The 23,115-nt window shown below is 33.3% G+C and overlaps 1 protein-coding gene across 1 annotated transcript in view; it reads right to left on the minus strand.

Annotated features, from left to right (window-relative positions):
- The window catches only part of LOC106790981, a 68,418-nt gene extending 52,539 nt beyond the window's left edge, over positions 1-15,879 (minus strand). The window contains exon 1 of the mRNA XM_014756277.1: positions 12,937-15,879. Within this exon, the coding sequence (XP_014611763.1) occupies positions 12,937-15,861 (2,925 nt within the window). The 5' untranslated portion in view covers positions 15,862-15,879. The remainder of the gene's footprint in view (positions 1-12,936) is intronic.
- Positions 15,880-23,115: the final 7,236 nt, after the last annotated feature.

The following is a 23,115-nucleotide window of genomic DNA, read 5'->3' on the forward strand; positions in this document are numbered from 1 at the left end:
AGATGAAAAAAGTAGAGAATTGTTCGATGACAAAGAAGCTCGTCGTCTGCAGGTACTCACGACTGCTATGAGAAAACTTGCGAGACAAGATAAAGCGAGCTTTGAGATGTGTCTGAAGAAGAACTTAAAAAAAGAAGCAATAAGAAAGAGAGGAAGACGAGAGGGATGAACGAAGCCAGTCGAGGAAAGGTGAGCCATAGAAAAAAAGTGAGAGACAGAAAAATATATAAATAGAAAGGAAGAATTAGATAAAAGAAAAATGATAATTAATTATTAAGTTGGTCATTAAGTAATATCGGAATTATTTAATACATTTACAGCAGCCAATAGATTGAAAGAAAGGACAAGGGAAGAAAAGGGGAAGGAAAGGGGAAGGAAAGGGGAAGGAAAGGGGAAGGAAAGGGGAAGGAAAGGGGAAGGTAAAAGAGTGTCTTTCTTCTAGCTACGAGCTAATTAAGTCCAAAGCATTCGCCATGGAAGCTTTATTAAGCTGACGCCAGATGCTCGCTCGTAAATCCTCGAAGCTTGCACGACCACGTTCCAATTTCCGAATTGCGCGAACCAATTCGGAGACAAGTAGGAGGGAAAGAGAAAGGTTTTACTTGATAGAGAACAACTACTATCCAGGATGCTGCGATGACCGCGAAACGATCGTCGAGCTTCAAATTTCACGGGTTAACGACTCATACCACGGATAAAATGCCTTTCCTTTTTAAGGGCTAATTTCCTTATAAGGGCTAATTCTTTCCGATCGAAGCATCCGAATGCTTCTGCTGGAATATTTTGCTAAAGTAGTTCATGATATGATATCTACGTAATTGATAGAGTCTAATCAAGTAATGGACTTTTAGATTTTAATATTGGTGATTGATGCTCCACACCCTGCTGGTCCTACATAAATTATCATTTATAATTCTCAATAAAAAAGTGCAATACTCTATTATATAAATATTATTCGAATGTGTTACATATTAGCATTAATAGAATCACTATAAAAAAGAAGAAAAAATTGTATAAATCTGATTATCTCTATCGTAAAACCTAAATAATATTTAACAAAATGAAAATGAATTGATTTACCTTCGCATAAATAATTTAACTATGGACATTGAAATATTTGTTGGTCAAAGACAAAATATAGAAAAAAGTTGAAATAATCTGATGAGAGGAAAAAAATATGAATTATTTCTATCATTAGGTTCGCATAAATCATGTAACTCTACACGTTCTATCTCTCTATCTCTTTCCTTCCATATAGTTATATGCAACCGTAGCAAGTGCGCATTATCTTTCTCATTTCCTTTCTGCAGGATCGACGTGCAGCGCGCAACAGACAGAAAAAGAATTTATTTCTTCCGACCGTCTTTTCTCCCTGCGGCAAGATAATCCTAGAGATTTCATGCGTGAATGCTGGAGCCACAGCTGCATATCCGCAACATCCTACGGGTGTCTATACTTACACTATGCCCCCACCATTGATCCTCTCCTTACTTTTATTTTAAGGTTTATGATGGTATACGAAGATTAATGCTAGTCATTGTTTGCAACGTACCTACGTACCGAATATCAACTAAATTCATCGAGGATTCGGAGAAGCAAACAAAACAGAGGGAGAAAGAAAGTAAGATAAAAACCATAGTCGATCAACGATTGAACGAGATTATGCATAGTTTTAGTTTAGTGCTGGTGGCGGTGATGTGTGTGTGTGTGTGTGTGTAACAAATACGTTGATCGATAGTCTGTTAGTCAAATTCTCATCTAATAAAATATCAAATCGAAATTATTTAACATACAAAGTATGCGAATGGGTATGTAATGTTTAAAACAATGTATATATATATATATATGTGTTTACAAAATCTTAAATATAAATAGAATGCATTATAGTATTAAAATAAATGTTAAAATTATCGATAGAAGTGTCTGTTATTGTCTAACACCTCGGAATATATGTTTGGAGCTCCGTCCTCTTCGAAATCTACCGTTGAAATGGATCATTGCCCTCTGTGAAAATACTTTTATTAAATTATAAAAATATTTAACGTTCCACACTCAAACACATAGAAACCAGCGATGACTTTAAAAATTTTCATCTTATGAAATATCAGATCGATATAATAGTCGTAGATATAATGATAGTCTTATTCATTCTAGTAGTAGTAGAAGAAAAAATGACGTAAAGTGAAATGCGGTAAACGACTAATATTAATGAATAAAATAGAGAGAGAGAGAGAATCGAGGAACAAGAAGAAAACTAAAAGATCATAAAAATGAAAAGAGGAAGACAAGTATTTCCGTGGTGCGAAAAGTACTTCAATGTTTCTCTCTCGTCCGAGTAGAAAAAGTTGGACAATAAAAGTAGGAGTTCTCTTCTTTATTCTTGTTCCAAGGCTCGCGGTCATCGGCCACCACTCCAGGGAGAAATTCGTGCTCGAATGTACACCTCGGGGTAAAGCTAAAGCACGTAGGTATAGTCGCGATAAATACTAATAAACCGGCCGCATCGTTTTACACGCTGCTGTTGTATAAAAATGCTCTTTTCTTTCCCTTCTATTTACTCCCTTTTCCTTTCTTTTTTCAAATGCCGGAGCTTTCCTTCCTACTTTACTATATCACGCGGATGCTGCGAAAATCCTACGAATGCCTCGAGCTTTAAATTCTTCACGTAAAGCAAACGTGCTTACTGGAACAGATCTTTCTAGTCTACGGGTAATGAAATTCATTTTTCTATACAAATTATCTGAGAAATGAATGTTTCACTTTATTGGAATAATTTCGATCCTCGCGCGTATTGCAATTTCTATAAATGCGTAAACATTTTATCGTAGACTATATGTGTTAGTATGCTTTATTGATTACAAGATATTTCATATATTTCTAATAACAAAATTTTGTTGATTTTTTAAGTAAAAATATTTACATTTTGTCGCCTATATGTGCTCTATATATTACCAGATATGTGATATTTTAAAAATAAATATCTGTAAAATATTCACTATGCAAGTACGATAACGTTTAACCATGTACCGTAGGTATACATATGTATATGTATATTAAATATGACCACGCATTTGAAATTTTGATGATAACAATTGTTAAAATATTTAATATTTGTAAGTATGCTAACATTTCATCATTCTCCCTATATGCATATATAATATTTGTGGAAAACTATTTATCTTTCTAATAATAAACACATTAAAGCTTGTGGTATATTAATTGAATAAAAATTAATTTCCCATATAGACTAGGTATAAGCAATAAAGATTAGTTTGAATAAAAACAAAGATAAATCACTCTTTCTTTCTGTTTTTTTTTGTTCTTTTTTTTTTTATACAGACTTTCGTACTTTTATCTCGAGTTCAACGTTTCAACTTTCAACATGTTCGACGTTGAAAAGGGAAGAAGATTCGAGTTAGCACGGGTTCGTGTACCTAATCGGGAAAAAGCTCCAACAGATATCTTCATCCCTATTCTACTTTTCTTCCTCCTTCTCTTCTTCTTCTTCTTCTTCTTTCCGTTTCTCTTCCCCTTAAAAACCGTCGAAACTTTGGAGTTCGTGCAAACGCCGCACCGCAGCTTGGTTTGCGAGTCTACGTATAAAACGAAAGGTGGTATCGATCGCTAAACTTCGCGATGGCGATTTTATTCTTTTATTTGTATTTTTTCACAATTTGCACCGTTCAGTTTAGACTTTAAGCTTACTCTTATTTTTAGTTGACTAACACTTTTTTTTCTTCTTTTTCTTAAATTAAAAGATCGGCTCTTTGATCGTCTTACTTCGATCAAAAAACGAAATTCAATTTTAAATAAATGTAGAAAAGCTTAATAAGAGAACTTACAAAATAACAGAAACAGTCTGACTAAAATATGTATATCTGCAATAATTTATCCCATTACGATTTTTACAATTTGTATTCCGGTACATATATGTATGTGTGTTGTATATGCCCATATAGTACAGTAACATTAACATAATGGTAAAGCATAACGAATAAAGCTCTTGCCTTTAAAGTCACCAAAGAAATAGAACAAAGAGTGGACGTCGAAGTAATGCGAGAACTTTCGTATGGTAAATTTTCACGATTCGCTTTTCACGGAGAATACTGCTTAGCAGTGCATAAATATCATAGGTTGTTTCCTATCCTATATATTCTGTCTTTCTCTATTTTTTTTCCTCTTCCTCTTTTTCAACATGGATATTGTAAATCCTCTTTTTTAGTATGTTTTATCTCGTATTTTTATTCCCGAAAGCTTGCAATTTTGTCCCATATGGAAGATATGAAACAAATTTTATCTCTGTTTTTTTTTGTCTCTTCCTTTCTCTCTTTCTTTTTATTACTATTAAATCTTTATCTATTTGATTTAGTATTATTGTTATAGTATTTCCTATTTATAATATATATACTATATATAAATGACGTTTATAATGTGTTCAAATGAAAAATCTCCATCTCGATTATTATCAAATTTAGTAATATTATAATATTAAATAAATGTCTAATAATAACATCCATATTTTGTTATCTATATTTTCAAAAAGGATAAGTCCTTGTAATAAATTCACCCCTTGATAGAGATATCGACTATGTATTTTATTTTCTACTTTTATCTGGACATAAACAAAATTTGATTCCACTCTTTTTCCCTTTTTTATTGTTTTCTTTCCGCATGCAATACACATGTGCATAGAAGCGTTGTACTGTCGCATATACACACATATATATATACATGAATACTTTAGCAAATTACGAATCCTTTTTAAACGGGTGCTAACTTTTGTTCTAGCTTCCTCTTACCCATCGTATCTTATCCATTATTCGATTCGATACATTATTCATAAACTAGTGATCTCTCGAGATACAATCGAATAAGAAAAAAGAAAAAGAAAAATAAAGATAAAATGTAGGGTTGGTGGGGGGTGGAGACGGAAGGATAGATAGAAAAATACGCGACGATAAAAAATTCACTCAATCTCGATCGATTATCGTGTTATGATGCTACTGAACAACGATAGCTTTTTACCGATATGACTCAACGAACAATAAAATATAACAAAAACTTGTCATGTTTCATTGTATTGATATGAAGCAGAAAAAAGAGAAAAAGAACAGATATACAGTCGAGAGTACATTTTTCTGACTAATTTTGTAAATTAAAATGACGAATGAACGCCGCGAGTCTTATATTAATATAATATAAGTTAATTTCGATAGATAATACATTTCCATGCGAATAAAAAAGATGAATGACTCGTGAAATAGACGAAAATACTTTATGATTCAGTTTGAAATGATCGATTTATAGGATCGATAAGGCCATCTCGGTTAAACATATTTGGAATAGTCTACTCCTTGGAGAAATATCGTATCTTTTCACAGACCCTCTTCTATTACTTCCATCTCTCTCATTCTTCCTTTTATCTTTTCCTCTCCCTATTTTTCTGTCTCTTTTCGTGTCTTTCGTAGTCCGAAAACTTTCATCGTAGAAAATTTCATTTTTCGTGGGGAAAGAAAAGACACCGGCTATTCATCGCTTATCATCCTTCGCCACGTGGAAACACGTGTGTAATATCGAATGAATGTTACAGAGACAATGACAACCCAAAATATTTAACGTATATACTAACAAATGAACATCAAATTATAATTGAAAAAATGAAATTTAAAGAAAACATTATAAGAAGAAATTGTACTTTTTAAAAAAAGCTACGCTTGTCGCAAATAAATGAAAGCAGTAAAAAAAAACAAACAGACTAAAGAAAGAAAGAAAGAGAAAGAAAAAGAGAGTGAAGGAAATATAGGAAGATATCTCAGGATCGAATGTATCCGATTTATTTCTCTCGTATTTATGTACGTACATGTATGTGATCGAGATATATCGAACGTCGAAAGAGAGTCATCGATATCGGTGTCTCAAACGCATATAGAAAGTTATGCGAGCGTGGGTTCGCATGAGATGACAAAACCGCCGCCGCCGCCTCCTCCTCGTCCTCCTCCACGTATACGAACCGATTCGAGAGAATATGTACTATGTTAGGATGACAGTGACAAACGCTAACGATCCTCTTTCTCTTTCAAAGATGCTGATCTCTTTCTTTTTTTTATCCTCACGAAACGAATTTCGTCTCGTGTTGCTCGATTTAATCCGATTGATTACAAATATAAATAATAGTCATTCAAAGTAAATCATTACAAAATAAAATACCTTTTTAATATTACTACTTCTCCGTTTATAATAAAATATAACTATTATTTAAGTATTTTTGTCTTTGAATAAGAGAAATAGATAGACAATAAAGTTCCATAGGACTTTTGGACTGGGTAACCGCGAAAGCTCTTTCGTAGAAGCTTTCATGGCATTCTGCCAGTTGAACGATCTCGTAGCAGTTGTCAAAAGTAAAATGGCCTTCGTTCTTTCTTCTTACGAACGATGCAAAGAAGCTGTTATAGGTCCAACTGGTTTTGACGGATACCCTTTGCACGAACTTTCCCTATCTCTCTCTCTTTCCCTTTTTTTCATTCTTACTACTCTTTCTGTCCTTCCTATCTGGTTTGAAGTTACAATACAAAGGAACTGGGAAACCACAGGTTTGTGGTTTGTAAGTGCTAGAGAGAGAAAGTTTATCGAGGTCGACATTCCACGAGATCTTCCTTCGATACTTTTTATTCATCCCCCTTCTTCCCTACCCTCGTCTTCCTTTTTACCTCGCTCTCTTTCTTATCTTAATCATTTCTTCCTTTCCTTCCCTTCCTTTCTCGCGACATTTCTCGAAGGAATCTTCGAACGTATACACGAATTTGTCTTCTGTCTTTTTCCAGCCTATGTATTATATTATATATGCAAGGATAACTTTCTTTATAGTATCTTTCTCTCTTTCTTTTCTTCTCCCTTTCTTCTTCTCTTATTCGCTGAAAGTTCACGTATGTGCTTTCGGATAGAGGAAACCACTTCGATATCTTATTTTCTACGATTTATTCGACGATTCACCTATGAAATAAAGAGTGGGTATTGTATGGAAAAGTAAAGAAAGAAAGAAGAAAAAGATTAGAAAACGTTTTTGGTGGTTTCAAGTAGAGAAGAAATGTAAAGAATTGTGCATGATTTTCTTTGGATATTTTCGTGATTCGATTATTAGAAATATCTTTTTTCATTTATTATAGAGTTTTCAATGTTCTTATAGAATTTATCTCTTTTTTTTTTAAAAACACGAATTCATTATTATGGTCTTGTTTCTGCTATGATTTATGTGATCGTATTCAATATTATTCAAGTTTAATATAAATGTTAGAAATGAAGTTGAAGAGTGAAATATGAAAATGTATTATTTAAATAGTAAAGTATGAAATTTTTGTTCGTCAAATGATCCCTATTATAGCTGAATAAAATCATTATTATTGTTCAATAGGAAATAATGAAAAAATCCGAAGCAACTCTATTCTACTACAAAGATATATTATATATCAAGAGCATCATTAATCATAATCCATTTCTAGCGAACAGAAATTTTTCTAGTCGTTCAAGATCATCAGATAGGTGAATAACTTAGCGAGCGCACAAATACACGTATGTACATACTCAAATATTTCCTTTACATTAAAGAGCAATCATAGAAAGTTAAATCGCTTGTCTTGCTTGAGAAGAAAATCCTCTTTCTCTCAAAGATGAGCCTTCCTTCTCACGGACGTCGATCCGTAGCTTGATAAATAAAAAACGCGAGAGGAAAGAGAAGATGTATGTCTTCGCGTGTATATGTACGCTCGCGCGTGTCTGTGAAGCATATGAAACGTTACTCTAATGTAAGAGTCAAAGCCAGGGTTACGGTACTATATATGATTTCAATGGCACAGTCGAGTCGACTTCGAGCTTGCTTTTTTCCAAAAATAAAAACAGCGAGAGGAACAGAAAAATGTATACGGCTTGTACAAAAATGATATTACGAGTCTGACATCAAAAAGATGCCGATTAAAAAATAATATGACTCTCTAAATCATCTGTTTTAGAATGTTTAATATATTTTGACAATGATAAAACGAGAGAAAGGAAATATAGTTAGAGACAAATATATGTACAGTGTGTATAGAAATATGATAAGGAGAATTCTACAACTCCTACATATACTTTTAAACATTAAGTGTACCATATAATTGGTATTATTAATAAATTTTATTATTACATAGTACCGTGCAGCTAAAAAATCTTTTATGAAACCGGATCATTTGAAACGAATAAGAAACATATGTAGTACAAAAAGAAAGAACAAGTAATTTAATTAAAAAAGAGAAGTTCTGAATAAATCGACCGGTAATTAATGAACGTAAATATTTAACGAGATGATTATGCTGCGGAAACGATTTCGCTTTGGATTATCAAAATACGAACATGAAAAGGAAATAAAAATTTGAAAAAAAAAAAATAATAATATGTCGGAAGAGAGGAGAGGAAGCGAGCTGTAGATGAGACGTTACGAAGCAGAATGCAGCTTAGCCGGTTTTTTTCCCTCTCTTTCTCCTTTTCAATGTGTTTTTCTTTCTCCCTTTATCACGACTTCTTTGTCTTTATCCGTCTCTCTCTCTCTCTCTCTCTCTCTCTTTCCCCCTCCCCCTAGCTTCTTTATTTCTATGTCCGTCTGCCTATTTCTATCTCTTTTTCGTCTATGCATTTTTCTCTGTTTCTTTATCTGTCTCTCTTATCTCTATTTTTGTCTATTTCTCTCTCTTTCGGTAAATCTAGCTTTCTCCCTGTCCGTCTTCCTCCCTTTTCCCTGTTTATCTGTTTATCGTCTCATCCTCTCATTCTTACTTATTTTATTTTTTTCTCTGTGTGCCTTCTCTTCTCTCATTCTTCTCTTTTCTATTTTTCTCTCAGTCAATCTCTTTCTATCTCTTTCTCTCATCCCCGTTTTTGTGTCCGTGTCAGTCTGTCTCTTTCTATCCCTATCTCTCATCTCTGTTTTATGTCTGTTTCTCTCTCTCCCTCTCTCCCATCTCTATATCGTTTCCGTTCGTTTCAAGTTCATATAGCTATCTCAGTCGTTTCAACGTCGACGCGATAGCAGGACTCCCCGAGGGTACATAATAAGGTCTTTCTCCAGAATCGGTACCTCGCCGAACGAGTTCCATTCAACGAGACGGGAAACAGAAGCATTTTGCCTTCTATGCGTCCTTCTTCCTGTCTCTCTCTCTCTCTCTCCCTCTCTCTCCTCGTTCTATCCGCGAATTCTCGATCGAGAGAAAATCCAGCCTATGCACGAGTTTACTTCTAACGAGGATCAGACGTTAATTTTGTTCCGAACATCCCATACCACTTTATTTCTCTCCCTTTTTTCTTTTTTTTTTTCTTCTTCTTTCTCTCTTGATAATTCTTTTTTTTCTATTTTTTATTCGTATAGAAAAAAATCATCGTTAAAAGTTTTAATAATGTTCGTATTATGTATTATATATATTTTGTTATTGATTTATTAAAGTAATAAAAAATAAAAATTAAAATACTTCACGAGAATTGTGTTTTATTCACATTTATATCAATCTTTCCATCTTTTTTTATTGTTTCATATTTATAAATAAATCATAAACTCCATTTTAACGATGTTTTTTATTTAATCCATTATCTTAATTGCCAGCACATATTATTGCATTGTAAATGATATATTAAAATATAGAATAAGGATCAGTCTATATTTTCGAGAGAGAATATCTGAATAAAAATATCAAACTAGAAATAATTCAATATTTTCGAGAATTTTGAGTATAATTTACAGATAGTATCTATTAACATTCTTTTCTTTTTACTTTTCACTAAATGCCACAATTTATTTAATTACCCTTATCTCAGCTAATTCGTATTTTAAAGTAAAGCATATTTTACACATTTTCATGTTTTTAATATAAATTCATACCTCACATTCATTTCTTTTACAATTTTAAGAAATGAAATTCTTGTATTATTCAAAGAGTACGTTAATGTATCTTTTAAATATTTTACAAAGAGAAAGAGAGGGAGAAAAGTTTTTCATCATTCATAACAAATAATTGATATGACACGAAAAGAAAAAAAAAAAATAGAAAATATCGTAGAAAATCTTTAATAATTTGAAGTCTCTATATCTCAAATTAGGGTGACTTAAGATAACATTCTTTTAGAAAGTATTCATATTCAGACGATACCAAGATACCTTCCATGTCAGAAATATTTGATGCTTTTCCATTATTAGGCTTAAAATAGAAAATGAAGTTTCTCTCATGGTCAGATCGTTTCGATCGAATATCGGTACGAGGATTGGAAAGAAAAAAGAAAAAAATTTCGTAGAAGAAAAATTCACCAGTAGAATCAGAATTTTGCACGATGTTCTGTGATCCGTGTATAACGGGAAAGAGAGAGGAAAGAAAATAGACGTGGCAGGCCACCCTTTCGATTCTTTCATCGTTCGTGGCAAAGTTCGATGGGTAGTTCGATGGGTAGTTCGACGGGTCGTTCGATGGATCGCTCGAACGTGCTGTCTGTGTCCTATTGAAAAGGCATATCCGACAGGAACCTTCTCTCTCTCTCTCTCTCTCTCTCTCTTTCTCTTTCTCTCTCTCTCTCTCTCTCTCTCTCTCTCTCTNTCTCTCTCTCTCTCTCTCTCTCTCTCTCTCTCTCTCTCTCTCTCTCTCTCTCTCCCTGATGTACACATCCATACACAAGAATGTTTTTTACATGGCAGGAGAACACTCGAGCTATCACAAGAGTGGCTGACTGACGGTGTCATCCCTTTTGTACTGTCGAGTAGATATCTATATATCTATATCTATATTTATGAATATTTCGAATATTTTATGAATAGATATGTATATTCAAAACATTTTATGCATAAATATGTAGATTTAGAATATTCTATACAAATATATACATATATATATATATAATTTTACTTAAATGATTAAACATTACAGAATTTTATATTTATGTGATAAAAACTATAGGCAAAGAGAAAAAAATGAAAACAAATATTTTGTACAAAATGTGAGCATTTGAAGGTATGAAAAATATCTTCCTTATTTTTTATTTCTCTCTCTCTCTCTCTCTTTCTCTCTGTCTCTCTCTGAAAACGTTTTATCGAACAACTGCGGTCGACAGGACCCTCGGACTTAATTGAGCTCTTAATTGAGCGAGAAATAACGGCATAGTGTCGGGCCAGTCGGGATGGGAGCATGCTCACCTCGTGAAAAACCTCTTATTAATCTGTCCCATTAACGCCCACCGAGAATGCTCCATTCTAAGGGAAATCTTTTGAACGGTGGTTTTATTTCGAAAGCACTATTCGTTTCACTGATTCGATATATTCTCAGAGAAATTTTATAAATGTAACTAACAGTAATAATTTATTTGTGCTTACTTTTGTTGGAAAATATCATTCGTTAAAGTAGGATAAAGAAATACGAGCATGGTCATTCAAATTGAAATAACTAATTCACAGAAAAAAATATTTTGAACAAAATTGAATAGTTTTTCTTAATAAATTATTACATCATACATATTTCCAGGAGGAAAATTTGAAACATTATTTGCTAAAGATTTACCCAGCAGCACTCCATGATCTTCTCAAAGGACTTATTGTTAAGTACGTCATTGAATATTCATAAACTCACGATATCGGTAAATATCCTTTGAGCTTGGTACTTTTCGTTGCAAAAGTACGATGCATTAAAATATTGAATTTCATTTAGAGCAGCTTGAACGATAGAACACGTACGTATATATGTATGTATATATTTATATATGTATTATATATGTTTATACATATGTATGTATAGACGATACACAGGCATTTATCGTTCACCAAAATTCGATCATCCGTGTTTTGGCCGACCGCGATACAATTTATGCTTTCAAAATTGCTTCCTCTTTCGTTCGATTAATGCATCCTATATAAACCGGAAAAACAGAAACCGCTGACAACACGATTTGTAAATTTGAAAAGAAGGAAAAGAGATAAAGGGAGAGAGAGAGAGAAATGATATATAAAAGAGATAATTAGATGGGTATTTTTTTATAATTAACATGATTAACAAGTAAAAATAAATTCCGGTTGAAGATAAAGATTAATACAGAGATACATAAATAATGAGAGAAGCAAAAAGAAATAATACATAGAATGGTATGATTTAAAGAAAATATACAACAAATATGTTATAACCAGTTTCTACATTTTTTAAAGATGTAGATATTAACAAATGAGAAGAATAGGAACATAGAAAAAAAAAAAATAATATTTTTTGTCCTGTAAAACCTCATTGTTTCAAAGTTTATTACTTTGTTAAAATAATAGAGAAACGAATACTTTGTAATTAACAAATGAGAAAAATAGAAAGAGATAGAATTATACAGAGATAAGATAAAAGAGAACAAAATGAAAAGATAGAAAAATATTACATAAAAAGAGTACAATGGAAAATGATAAAAAGGAAAATATTTTCTCTTATGGTTTTCCGATTTAATATCGATTATATTATCGATATAACGAGATAAATGAAACGTATCGCGATTAATTCTGATTCGTAATTATCGGAAGGTGCAGCTAGTACTACATTGTTAGTTACACAATCGCAGTACGTACTGCAATGCTGCAATATTCGAACTCATTCTGAAATATAATAATTACTTTCCGGGAAACGTATCTTTTCGATGAAGTTATCGACCAAGCGAATTAAATTGGCTTTTAGGGTAGACGAGAAAAGAGAAAAAGAAAGAGAAAAAGAAAGAGAAATAGAGAGATATCATGTAAGCCCGTTGATTCACAACGATTAAAACTATTTTAATTTTCTGTTTATCTTATATTACAGGTATCATCATTCACGTGCGCGTTACGATATTTGAAAATAAATTGAATGATTATATCATTGATTTATTATTGCATATATAAAGTTCGAAAGAATGTTGCAATCGTGTGTGACTCACCAATTTGATTGTTTCGTAGTCGCCATTTTTGAGCAAATCCATCAGCCTGAAGTGTTCCATTTCTTCTTGACTCTTGTTCTCGTCTTCCCCCTTTCTCTCGTCCCTCTGAACAAGTTGTACTCGATCGTCGAACAGCTTGGACCTGTTCCCTTGCTGATCGCCACACTTCGACTCGCTTCGACGTTCGACTTTCGCCGGTAAACCAGCATCAAATTGTAAATTCTTCATAAGGCTCTCCTTAACCACCATACCACTCGATCTGTCCTCGTTATTTTCCTTCGAAAGGATCGATCGATCGTTCTCGATCATTGCCCTAACTTGTCGAGTATCTTCCTCGACCTTGAACTTCCTCATTGCAAATTCATCACCATTATTCGCAAAAGAGAACAATTTATCAAGATCGGAACTACCTTCATCGATCTCCATTATATTATTTTTAATATCTTTATCTTCATTTTGATCCTGTTTACTCGAAAAACGATGATATCTCGTATCTATTGATTTCTCATCGGTATCGATCGAATTCATTTCATCTATAACATTCCAATCATCCAAGGTCACTGATCCCTTCCCACAAACAATTTCAACTTTTCTATCGTCCTCCATGATAGTCTCGAGAGTCTCCTGTCTCATTTCTGCTATCTTGCCATAAATATCTTTCTCGGTTTCTTTTTCTTTTTCTATTTCTCTTTCTTTTTCTCTTTCTTTTTCTCTTTCTTTTTCTCTTTCTTTTTCTCTTTCTTTGTCGTCTTTTTCTTTTTCGTCTTTTTCTTCCTTTCGTCCTTTCTTTAAATCGTCTTCCTCGCGTTCGCCATACGCAGAAATACGTAAAGATGGTCTTAGAATTGAGCGAAAATCGTCGGCATAAATCACTTGCGGTTCTAAGCTACGTTCGTAAATCTTTTCTACATGATTAGGCGACGACGACGACGACGACGACGACGGACAAGTGGAAATATATTTCATTGTATTAGTCGTTGCATTATTATCCTTTGACACAAGCTTCGCAGATTTCGCATAATTTCGCATTTCGTTAGGCTTGAAAGTAGTCGATCTCGTCGAACCGGAATCTTCGTTCAAGGCCATCGAACATTGATTTTTAACACGAGAACCACTGCTGCTCTCTTTTCTAGAACAAATCGGTGCTGGTGGTGCTGCTTTATTTGGATTTATTTTTCTCCAATCGATATGACCCTGAGACGGTACGCGTACTTGTACGCTAACGAGACTACCCTTAGCTTCTGGATTTACCATACTATTCTTTTTAACGATCTCGAGATTCGATTTACACAGGACCACGTCTTCCGAAGATTTATCCAATCTCTTGGTAAGCGAGCAAACCCTACTTTCACCGTCCTTATTTATTTTTGCGATCCGCTGCTTCTCGTTTATTCTTCGCTCATCTTCAATTATCCTACCCTTCGAATTATCTTCATCGTCTTTTTTTTTGCCAACCAAAGATAGTTCGGTAGTATTAGAAGGTTCAATATAATCATTACAATGAGATTTTGTAAAAGATGATTTTCTAGATAAAACAGCTGACGTATTCGTCGATAATAATCCATCGATGTAATTAGAATTAGATAATTTCTTATTTTTAGATTCGTTTCGTTTAAAACTCGAACCGCGTTGTGGTATTTTTGATGAAGTATTTGGACTGATATCTCTTCTGTTAACACCGTTGGAAGCTATAAATCCGTAATCCTGTTGTCTAGTTTTATTTTTAATTAACAAATAATCCTTATAAGTTTCTTTATTGAATAGAAAATTGGAAGATGAAGAAGAAGAGGTTGGATCTGGGTTAGTTCGTGTAAGGTCGTTGTAACTGGAGGAAGCTCCGCCATTAGCTCGTTCGGTGGACTCGTCGATTGACCTCGACCTTGGATCTTGACTACTTCGTTGACATCTTCGTTGACTACTTCGTCGTTCAGCACTGCTGTTTGATCTGGTTAATGGCTTCTCACGTGCCGTGCTCACGGAACTTTGTAATTGTGCTTGACTCAACCATTCGTCTACGCGTCTCTGAACCTCGCCTTTTCTTGGTAAATCATCATTCCCCTTTGAGGATGGCATCGACGTTGCAATTCGATCGATATTGTCGACGATCAATGGCGATACTCGTCGCGATGACGCCAATGCCGAAGATGAATATCTCATTGAATCTTTTCCTCTCTCGCGTGATCTCTGTCTAACTTGTGTCTGTTGATTAACTTTTGAGATCGATTCACATTTTTCTTTATGATGTGCAAATGAATTGTTACAAATTGTTCGTTTTATTTCTTGACGATTGTGATGATATTGCTGAGGTTGCTGGATTTCTTTTTTTTTCGGATGTTCTATTTTTACAGATTTTAAATTCATCGTACAGGTAGTACTTCCTACATCGCTAAATTCTATAATCCTTTCGTCTTCGTATTCATCTAATATATTATTCACTGACTGAGTATCCGCCGAACTTGTACTTTTTGATTTGTTTCTTATTATACTTTCCTCGCTGCTTGAGTAACCACTTTGTTGTTGTATTTGCTGTTGTGGTTGCTGCTGTTGTGGTTGCTGCTGTTGTTGTTGCAGTTGCTGTTGCAGTTGCCGTTGCTGTTGTTCTGAATGTTTTGACCGAGTTTTATTAGAATTTGAAAATTTGTCGATCTTTTTACTGATCGATCGATGTTCGTTCGCATTTTTCTCCGAATAAATATATTTCGGACTCGACGTTCTATTATTATCGTTTTTTGTGTTTTCCTTCTTGTCGAGAAAGATTGTTCTTGCGGTACGTGATATTTGTGTGATTCGAAGATTTCCTTTCTCGTTCGTCGTTGAAATTTTCGATACCAATCTCGAATGTGGTATTTGATCAATCGAATACCCATCTTCGTCGGCGTATGGTATGTCGCCGATCAAGGTTTTTGCAAACGTTTCATCGCTCATTTTATAAGGGATCTTATGATCCTAATGATATATTTCCTTCTCGTCTCATTACATTTTCACGAAATATTTATGGAGTATTCTTCCAGTTCTGAAATAAAAATGAAGGGGATTTAGATTGCTGTAATTAATGGTGTTCCGTACTTATGATGGCAACCATTTAACTTTATTTGCCCTTTCAAATGATTTTGTAAGACAGATAATCAGCGAGATAATGCAATCTCAGAATTTTCGAGCCTCAAAACAATTAATTCGCTTACTTTAATTTTATTAATTGTTCTTGCAACGTTTTCTTCGCGAAAAGTTTTCAACTTTTGAGAACGAATCAATGATTTCTTTTTATTACATTTTTGTAATTAACAAAATTCTGTTTTATAATATTTAACTGTCAGATATATAAGAAGTCGGCGAGTATAAACAGAAATAAAATTGATTAGTGAGCTCTCTTAAATCTTAACTATAACGAACTACTCTTCTTATTCCAACGTTTTCTTAAAGATCTTATCTTTAAGCTTCTTCGATAATTTCAATCCATTCCAACGCGGTCTCGTCAAGATACGCTAGAAAAAGTTTTTAAGTGGCAGATTAAGTGGCTAACATCGGTTCCACTCAAAGACACCGTTTTGAAAGTAGATCTTAATCTCCGGTTTTATCTTCGAGTCGATCAAAACCAGAAGCAGATGTCTATGATCGTTAAATATGTGCTCGCAATTCTTTCTTATGATTATTTAAAATCATTTTGGAAGTACTTTATAATTCAATTCCGAATGAAAAGTATTATTTTATTAAAATATCTTTCTAATGAATCCTATATAAATGTATCTTTAAGCAAATCATACAATGCAAAATTTATAATATTACGTATATTGTCATACTATATCATCTTGGAAAAAATTGAATAGTATTATTTTCGGATCGTCTCAATTTTCATGGAACATCCGGGAAGCTCTAGCAGCCAAGTTTCAAAGCTCACCCGGTAGAGCCTGCTGCTCTCTCAGCGGATTAGGTTCTAATAACGGTGTCATTCTAGCAGGCCCTTCTACGTCCTCTGTTTGATCCATTATCCGTTGCTTTTCTTTTCACATATTCTTTGATACTAGATACGGTGAAAAAGGTTACAGTGTAAAAAGGAATTGAAAAATCGATCGACACCGACGATGTTCAATTTCAACAAAAATCCTAATTACTAGCACATATCAAGAATAATTAAATAACATCATTTGTAATGATTATTAAAGACGTATTGTCGTGATTTTATAAGGGATTTGGAAGCATTCTTCCCATTGGAAGATTGTAACTATGATAACAAAAAAATTAATAAAAGAAAAAAGAAAACTAGAGAAAAAAGTTGACAGAGAGAAAGACGTATCGTTCGATAACACGACTCATTAATCTCGCTAACGGATCGGTGGTACTCTCTCGCTTAGCTACCTTTCGTGAGATAGATAAAGTTGCTACTCCTACCTCTCTATGATCCTGTCTAAACGCATACGAAACCTTCACTAAGATCGATATGACTATTCCCGGTCATAGTTCTATCCGTCCTATCCTTGATCATTAATCACCTTTCCGGAAACCTTCTAATTATCTTTAAATGTGTGTGTCTTATCGCTCTTCAGAGTTATAAACAACCTACGAATTATAACTTTGTCTTTTCTACCTTCGCTCTCTAAAGGAAGATAAGCATTATATGCTATAGTAATTAGATCTACAGTAACTCCCAAAAATAATGATCAATATGACCAATAGGATAATAAACAAATATATAGTTAACAAGAAAATATGAAGAAAACTTTGGAATATGTTGAAAAATTCGATAAAAATATAAAGTAAAAGTATATAAGTTTGGTAAGAAAATAAGAAAGGAATATGATAACGAGTTGAAAGGATGCTGTGTGTGTGTGTGTGGTGAAGGAAATGTAATAAAGAGTAAAGAAGAAGGAGGTCGTCTCTTCGAGGTGGCACGATTTCTCAAGCGAGCAGCAATGCGTTCTATCCATGTGCTTTATTTTGCAAGAAAAAAAGGAAAGAAACAGTGGGAGAGAGGGAGAAAGAAAAATAGGCAAAAAGAAAAAGAGAAAGAGAAAAAAACAATCCTTCGTTGCTTTTCGAAAGCGGTATTCTCTTAAAGGGCCACACGCGAGGCTGTTCCTTTCGTTCTCATCTTTTCTTCGGTAGACCCACGCAAAGAATTCTCGGATAAAATGAACACAATGAATTTTTCAATATTTTTAAAAAAAGATCTTCTTTAAAGATCCATTTAAAATATCAAATAAATCATAAATTGTAGCGATATTTAAAAATTACAATTAAGCAAATGGAAATGATATCAAAATTATATCTATCTTTGCTATACTATTTACACGTATTAGAATAAACTTGCATAAATTCGAAGTGAAAGTATATTTTATAATATCATTAAATATTATACAATCGACTTATGTAAATTTTCATTTCACATATTTAAATACATATTTTATATATTGCAATAAGCACGATATTAAAATATATGTAAATATCCTCTGCTCGAACGTTTTTCATAACTTTATCATAAATTGTGAACTCAGAGAGAGAGACAGAGAGGAAAATATATAAAATTATTTTCCCGACCTAATTAAATCATTCTACGCGAATTACAATGGAAAATATATAAAAAAAAAAAAAACTAAGTTTCAACGAGGAACCATTGTTTCCTGTGTACGCGTATAAAAAATAATGACGAAAAGCATGAGGAAAGTTTATGATAGTATAGAATAATCATTTTAACATCCACCTTTTTGATATTCATTCAAGGGATTAAAAAGAAAATTTCAAAGAGAAGTCACCAAAGTTAACGACACTTTTACATATACATATGTACATATATGAAAGTTTTTATTACGAAAAGGGCAAAGTACAGAGGTTTCTAAGACTAAAAAGAAGGAAAGCAAGAAGACGTAAAACTCGAGAATAGTTTCTCAAGGGAAGAAGGACTCATTCACGACAAAGAGAAGATAGAGAAGAGCAAAAGGTTCATCTCCAGAAGACGTAAGGGAATCTAATCCCAATATGGACCTTCAATTTCGATTCCACCTTTGATCTTATTAGATAAAACCATATACTTTTGTTTACTGTTTCCTCGAGTTATTTGCTCGACGAAGATAAGATAGGAATCGAAGAAAATTTATTAAATTATAATAATAGTAGAAGTATGTATATTTGTAATTATGGCAAATGCATTAGCGGTATACAGGATTCATTAACAATAAATAATACAATAAAATAAATATGATTCAGAATTCTGTAGTCATAAGCAAACTATATCCATCTATTATAAGATATAAAACTTTTTTGCTCGACGATATCGCACGTTCGAACTTTTTACATTACAATTGAAAGGAAACTCGGCTAGAACCAAAACCCAATTCGCTAAACGAACTTTGTTTCGAAGTCGTTGTGTGACCACTCTCTTCTCCTTTCTCTCTATCTCTCTTTAAGGTCTAGCTACAGAACCCGTAGTAATCAGCTTGCAAGATGCCATAGACTCTGGGACTTTAGTTCAATTATTCCTTATACTATCATAATTTTACTTCAAATTTTGTAAGAAATTTCCATTAACAAAATAAACGTCATCACAATACTAATAAATAGTATGTTTTAATATTTTTAACAAATTTCTACTGCTCGTCGAAAATTAAAAACTAACTAATAGCAATCTAATCCCGTATTTTTCTATTTTCAAAAATCCTTTATCAACCGTCTGAGAAACAAGTATTTGAAAGGAAACACAAGCAAGGCTTATCACAAGTGAAAAAATGTTCTCAAGAATTACAGAACGATCGAGGCCCTTTTTCTTCAAAGTAAAAGGTATATAGATCGACCGTAGAAAGCTTCATGGCTAGTAAGTTACTACTGGTTGGTGTGGCTTACGCAGAAAGCGTTTAATCCGAAAACACGATACAGAGAGTGAGAAGGAGAATGGAACGATAAGGTTCGGTTTCTCAAAGTTAGCACGAAAAGACCCCAATGGAGTCCATAAATCAGGAAAGGCGATATCGTGCACGTATGTATGAACATTGGCTCTCCTTTGCCACGAAGTACCATTCCAAAAGGAACTATGCACTCTGGAAACGAATAAGATAGAAAGAGAAACAAGAAAAGACAGAGACAGAGACCAAGAGAGAGAGGGTAGGTTACCCTGGGCAATTACGTGCCGCTGCGGTTTGCACCAGCCAAATTCGTTCACCAAACTCGGAGCATTCGCGTTGAATGAGAAAGCAACTTCTAGAATACTCGTGAACGTTCGTAAATGATCGCGAGGGCCTTCTTCCGATGCTACTGGAAGTAGATAACGAGCTGATCGCTCAAAAGCTAACGAACATTTGCTTTTTCCCACCTCTTATATCCTATTATTTTATTATTTACAATTTAGATTTTTGCAACTTTTCTCTTTTTATAATGTTTCTTACTTTGCAATTTAAGTTTTTCTTCTTTCAATGGTTACTTATATTTTTGTTTTCTTTTTATAATTAATTTAAGATCGTTATACGGTTTAATGCTTTTTAGTTATATTTTAGTAAACGAAAAACTCAACTTAAAACAATTATAAAAAGAAGAACATTATTTTCCTTCAACCTTTTTTATAAATCATTTTAAACTAATTATTATGTGAAGTTACTGGAAGACTAACCTAACTTGATATTCTGTTCCTCTTCTTCCTCCGTCTCCTTCTCCTTCTCCTTCTCCTTCTCCTTCTCCTTCTCCTTCTCGCTCTTCTTCTCCTTCTTCCTGTTTCTGTTTTTCTTCCAAACAAGCCTAACAGGAAGCTCAATGTATTTGATTACTTTACGTCTAACTATACTAATTGATTGATCGATTTAAAATCGATGATTTTCGTAAGCAGAAACACTTGAACTCACAACACTTATATAATACACGCTACTCGAATGGTTAAAAAGAAACACAATTCATAACCATACAAAATCACTTAAAAACACATACACTTCTTTTTAGAACAGTACATTTTTCACAAATCTACACACACACACATACACAATACGAAATTTTTTTTACCGGAACAGTAAATCAAATATAACATGTATTAAAATATATCTGGCAAAAAATGACAAGAGAAAAAGAGAAAGACAAACAAAAGTAAAAAAAGCAATCAAATTTTAATAGAAAAATACGCTTTCCTAGGATTTATACTGAAAAAGAAGTCGAATAACAGAGGCGACCAAATTTATACTTGAATAAAATCCACGTTAATATATTTATATTTACAGCTGTGTTCTATTTTTCTTTCCTTTTAATTGTTTTTAATGAAGAAATCTTGTTGCACGTGAAAATTATAGACGAGTAATATTCGAAGGTATACAAAAAATGACGATAAAGAAGAAATTTGAATCGATGTAAAATCGATTTTGTTACATTTAATTATTTTCAACGATGAATTGTCAAGAAGAAATTGTTTGATACAAAGATGGAAGAGAAAAAATAAAATCGATCTGGTCGATCGCACCGCCGCGGTCGGACTGACCGCGTGGATCGTGATCGAGATCCAGAGACCTGCTACCAGTGCCGTATTCTTTGGGTTCTTTACTTTCTTTTATTATTTTCAAATGAATATGCACTTGCGGATTGTTTCTATTGTTTTACAACATTATTACATTTTTTTACACGATTGCATACATCGTCTAAAAAGAGTACAATAAGAAATTTTGAGTGCATATCTCGTTCTCATAATTTTGTACGTCATCAAATGATAGAAAAATAATCTAAATCTTAGATCTTTATAAATAAATATCCCCCAAAAGTTAAAGAAAATTCTGAATTTCTTTGAACTATGTAACCGAAATTTATCGGATAATAATCGTTGAAGCTCCTGTATCGGATGTATCGAGATTGGTTAAGCGAACGTGAAATAATACTGTGTGAAAAGATCAGAAGGTTTCGTTGAGAGCAGTCAGGAAATAGCTTGTATCGTCGCGACAAGGCGGTTTAATCGATTTTCCAGGATCCTGCCGTAATTTTCTTCTCGAAAACCTCATACATGCCTTTCAACGACACCAATGTTAAAGTCTAACGTAGAAAGAGAAAGAAAATATAATGCAACTTAAACAAGAAAAAAGGAGATCAAATATTATCTTGAACTAACAATAAGATAACGAAATATTTGTTCAAAATGAATCGTTTCTAAATGTAACTTTTTAAAATACAAGAAAAAATGAAAAAATAAAATTATACATGTGATGGTTATGTTGATCTTCTTCTTTCGTGCTTGCAGTAACTATAGTTAAATTCGCATATGCTCCTGATCCGGTCTTTCGCAAACAAAAAGGTCGAGTTCGGTGTGTAAGGCTCGGTAGGACGAGCTTCGCCAACGCGAAGGCGAGTCACGTTCGAATGATAAATATCGTAGGGTATCCATGATCCGATGGACGATGGCCCATGGGTGGTATGCAGGTCCGTACCAATACACGTTCCTGCGCCATGTGACTTTCATTTCATTACTTCAACTTCAACTATTTCGTGTTACGTCTATGCATAAATTGACTTTTATGTATTAAAAATTATTTCAACCAAAACTATCAAACAAACTGACTTAATAAAATTCAAATTTTTAATTATTAAAAAAAAGTAAATCATGCATTATTAATAATGGTTCAATGTAAAAAGAAAAATAAACCTGAAGCAAGTAATTAATAAAATGAAAATTTGCCCTACATTTCGTCCAATCAGAATTATTTTTTCTAAATATAAAAAAATAAGCAATAATACATAAATGTTTGTACTTCATTTAAACGAGACTGAACAAAAAGTTGGTTTCTGATGAAAATTATATAATTCATCTTAAAAGTAATAATAAAACATTAGATTATAAAGACATGCTAATGTTAATAAATATAAAATAAAAGTTATTAAACTTATTTTAAGGTATTACTCTCTTTATAGTTTCTCAAAGTTTCTACGTCATTGTTCAGTAGCGTGTCGAGTGAAACACGTGCCACATATCAGAAACACAACACGCACGCACACATCTTGATTTCATTTATGGATTCTTGGATTTTCTCGTATGAACCAGTACAGAATCGTTTAGTGAAGTCGAACGCCTGCCGGGTGCAACGTTTTTCTCTTTCTCTCTCTCTCATTCTCTTCAACACACATACAAATACACATACGTATACACATACACGTTCTGTGTCGCTTTCTCTCTTTCGTGGTAACGGTATCGCGCATCTGGTGTCGAACCAAGCACCGTGTTTGCCCGTACACAAT

The sequence above is a fragment of the Polistes canadensis genome, unplaced genomic scaffold (assembly GCF_001313835.1).
Source record: "Polistes canadensis isolate GaletaPanama2010 unplaced genomic scaffold, ASM131383v1 scaffold_275, whole genome shotgun sequence".
Classification (NCBI taxonomy): domain Eukaryota; kingdom Metazoa; phylum Arthropoda; class Insecta; order Hymenoptera; family Vespidae; genus Polistes; species Polistes canadensis.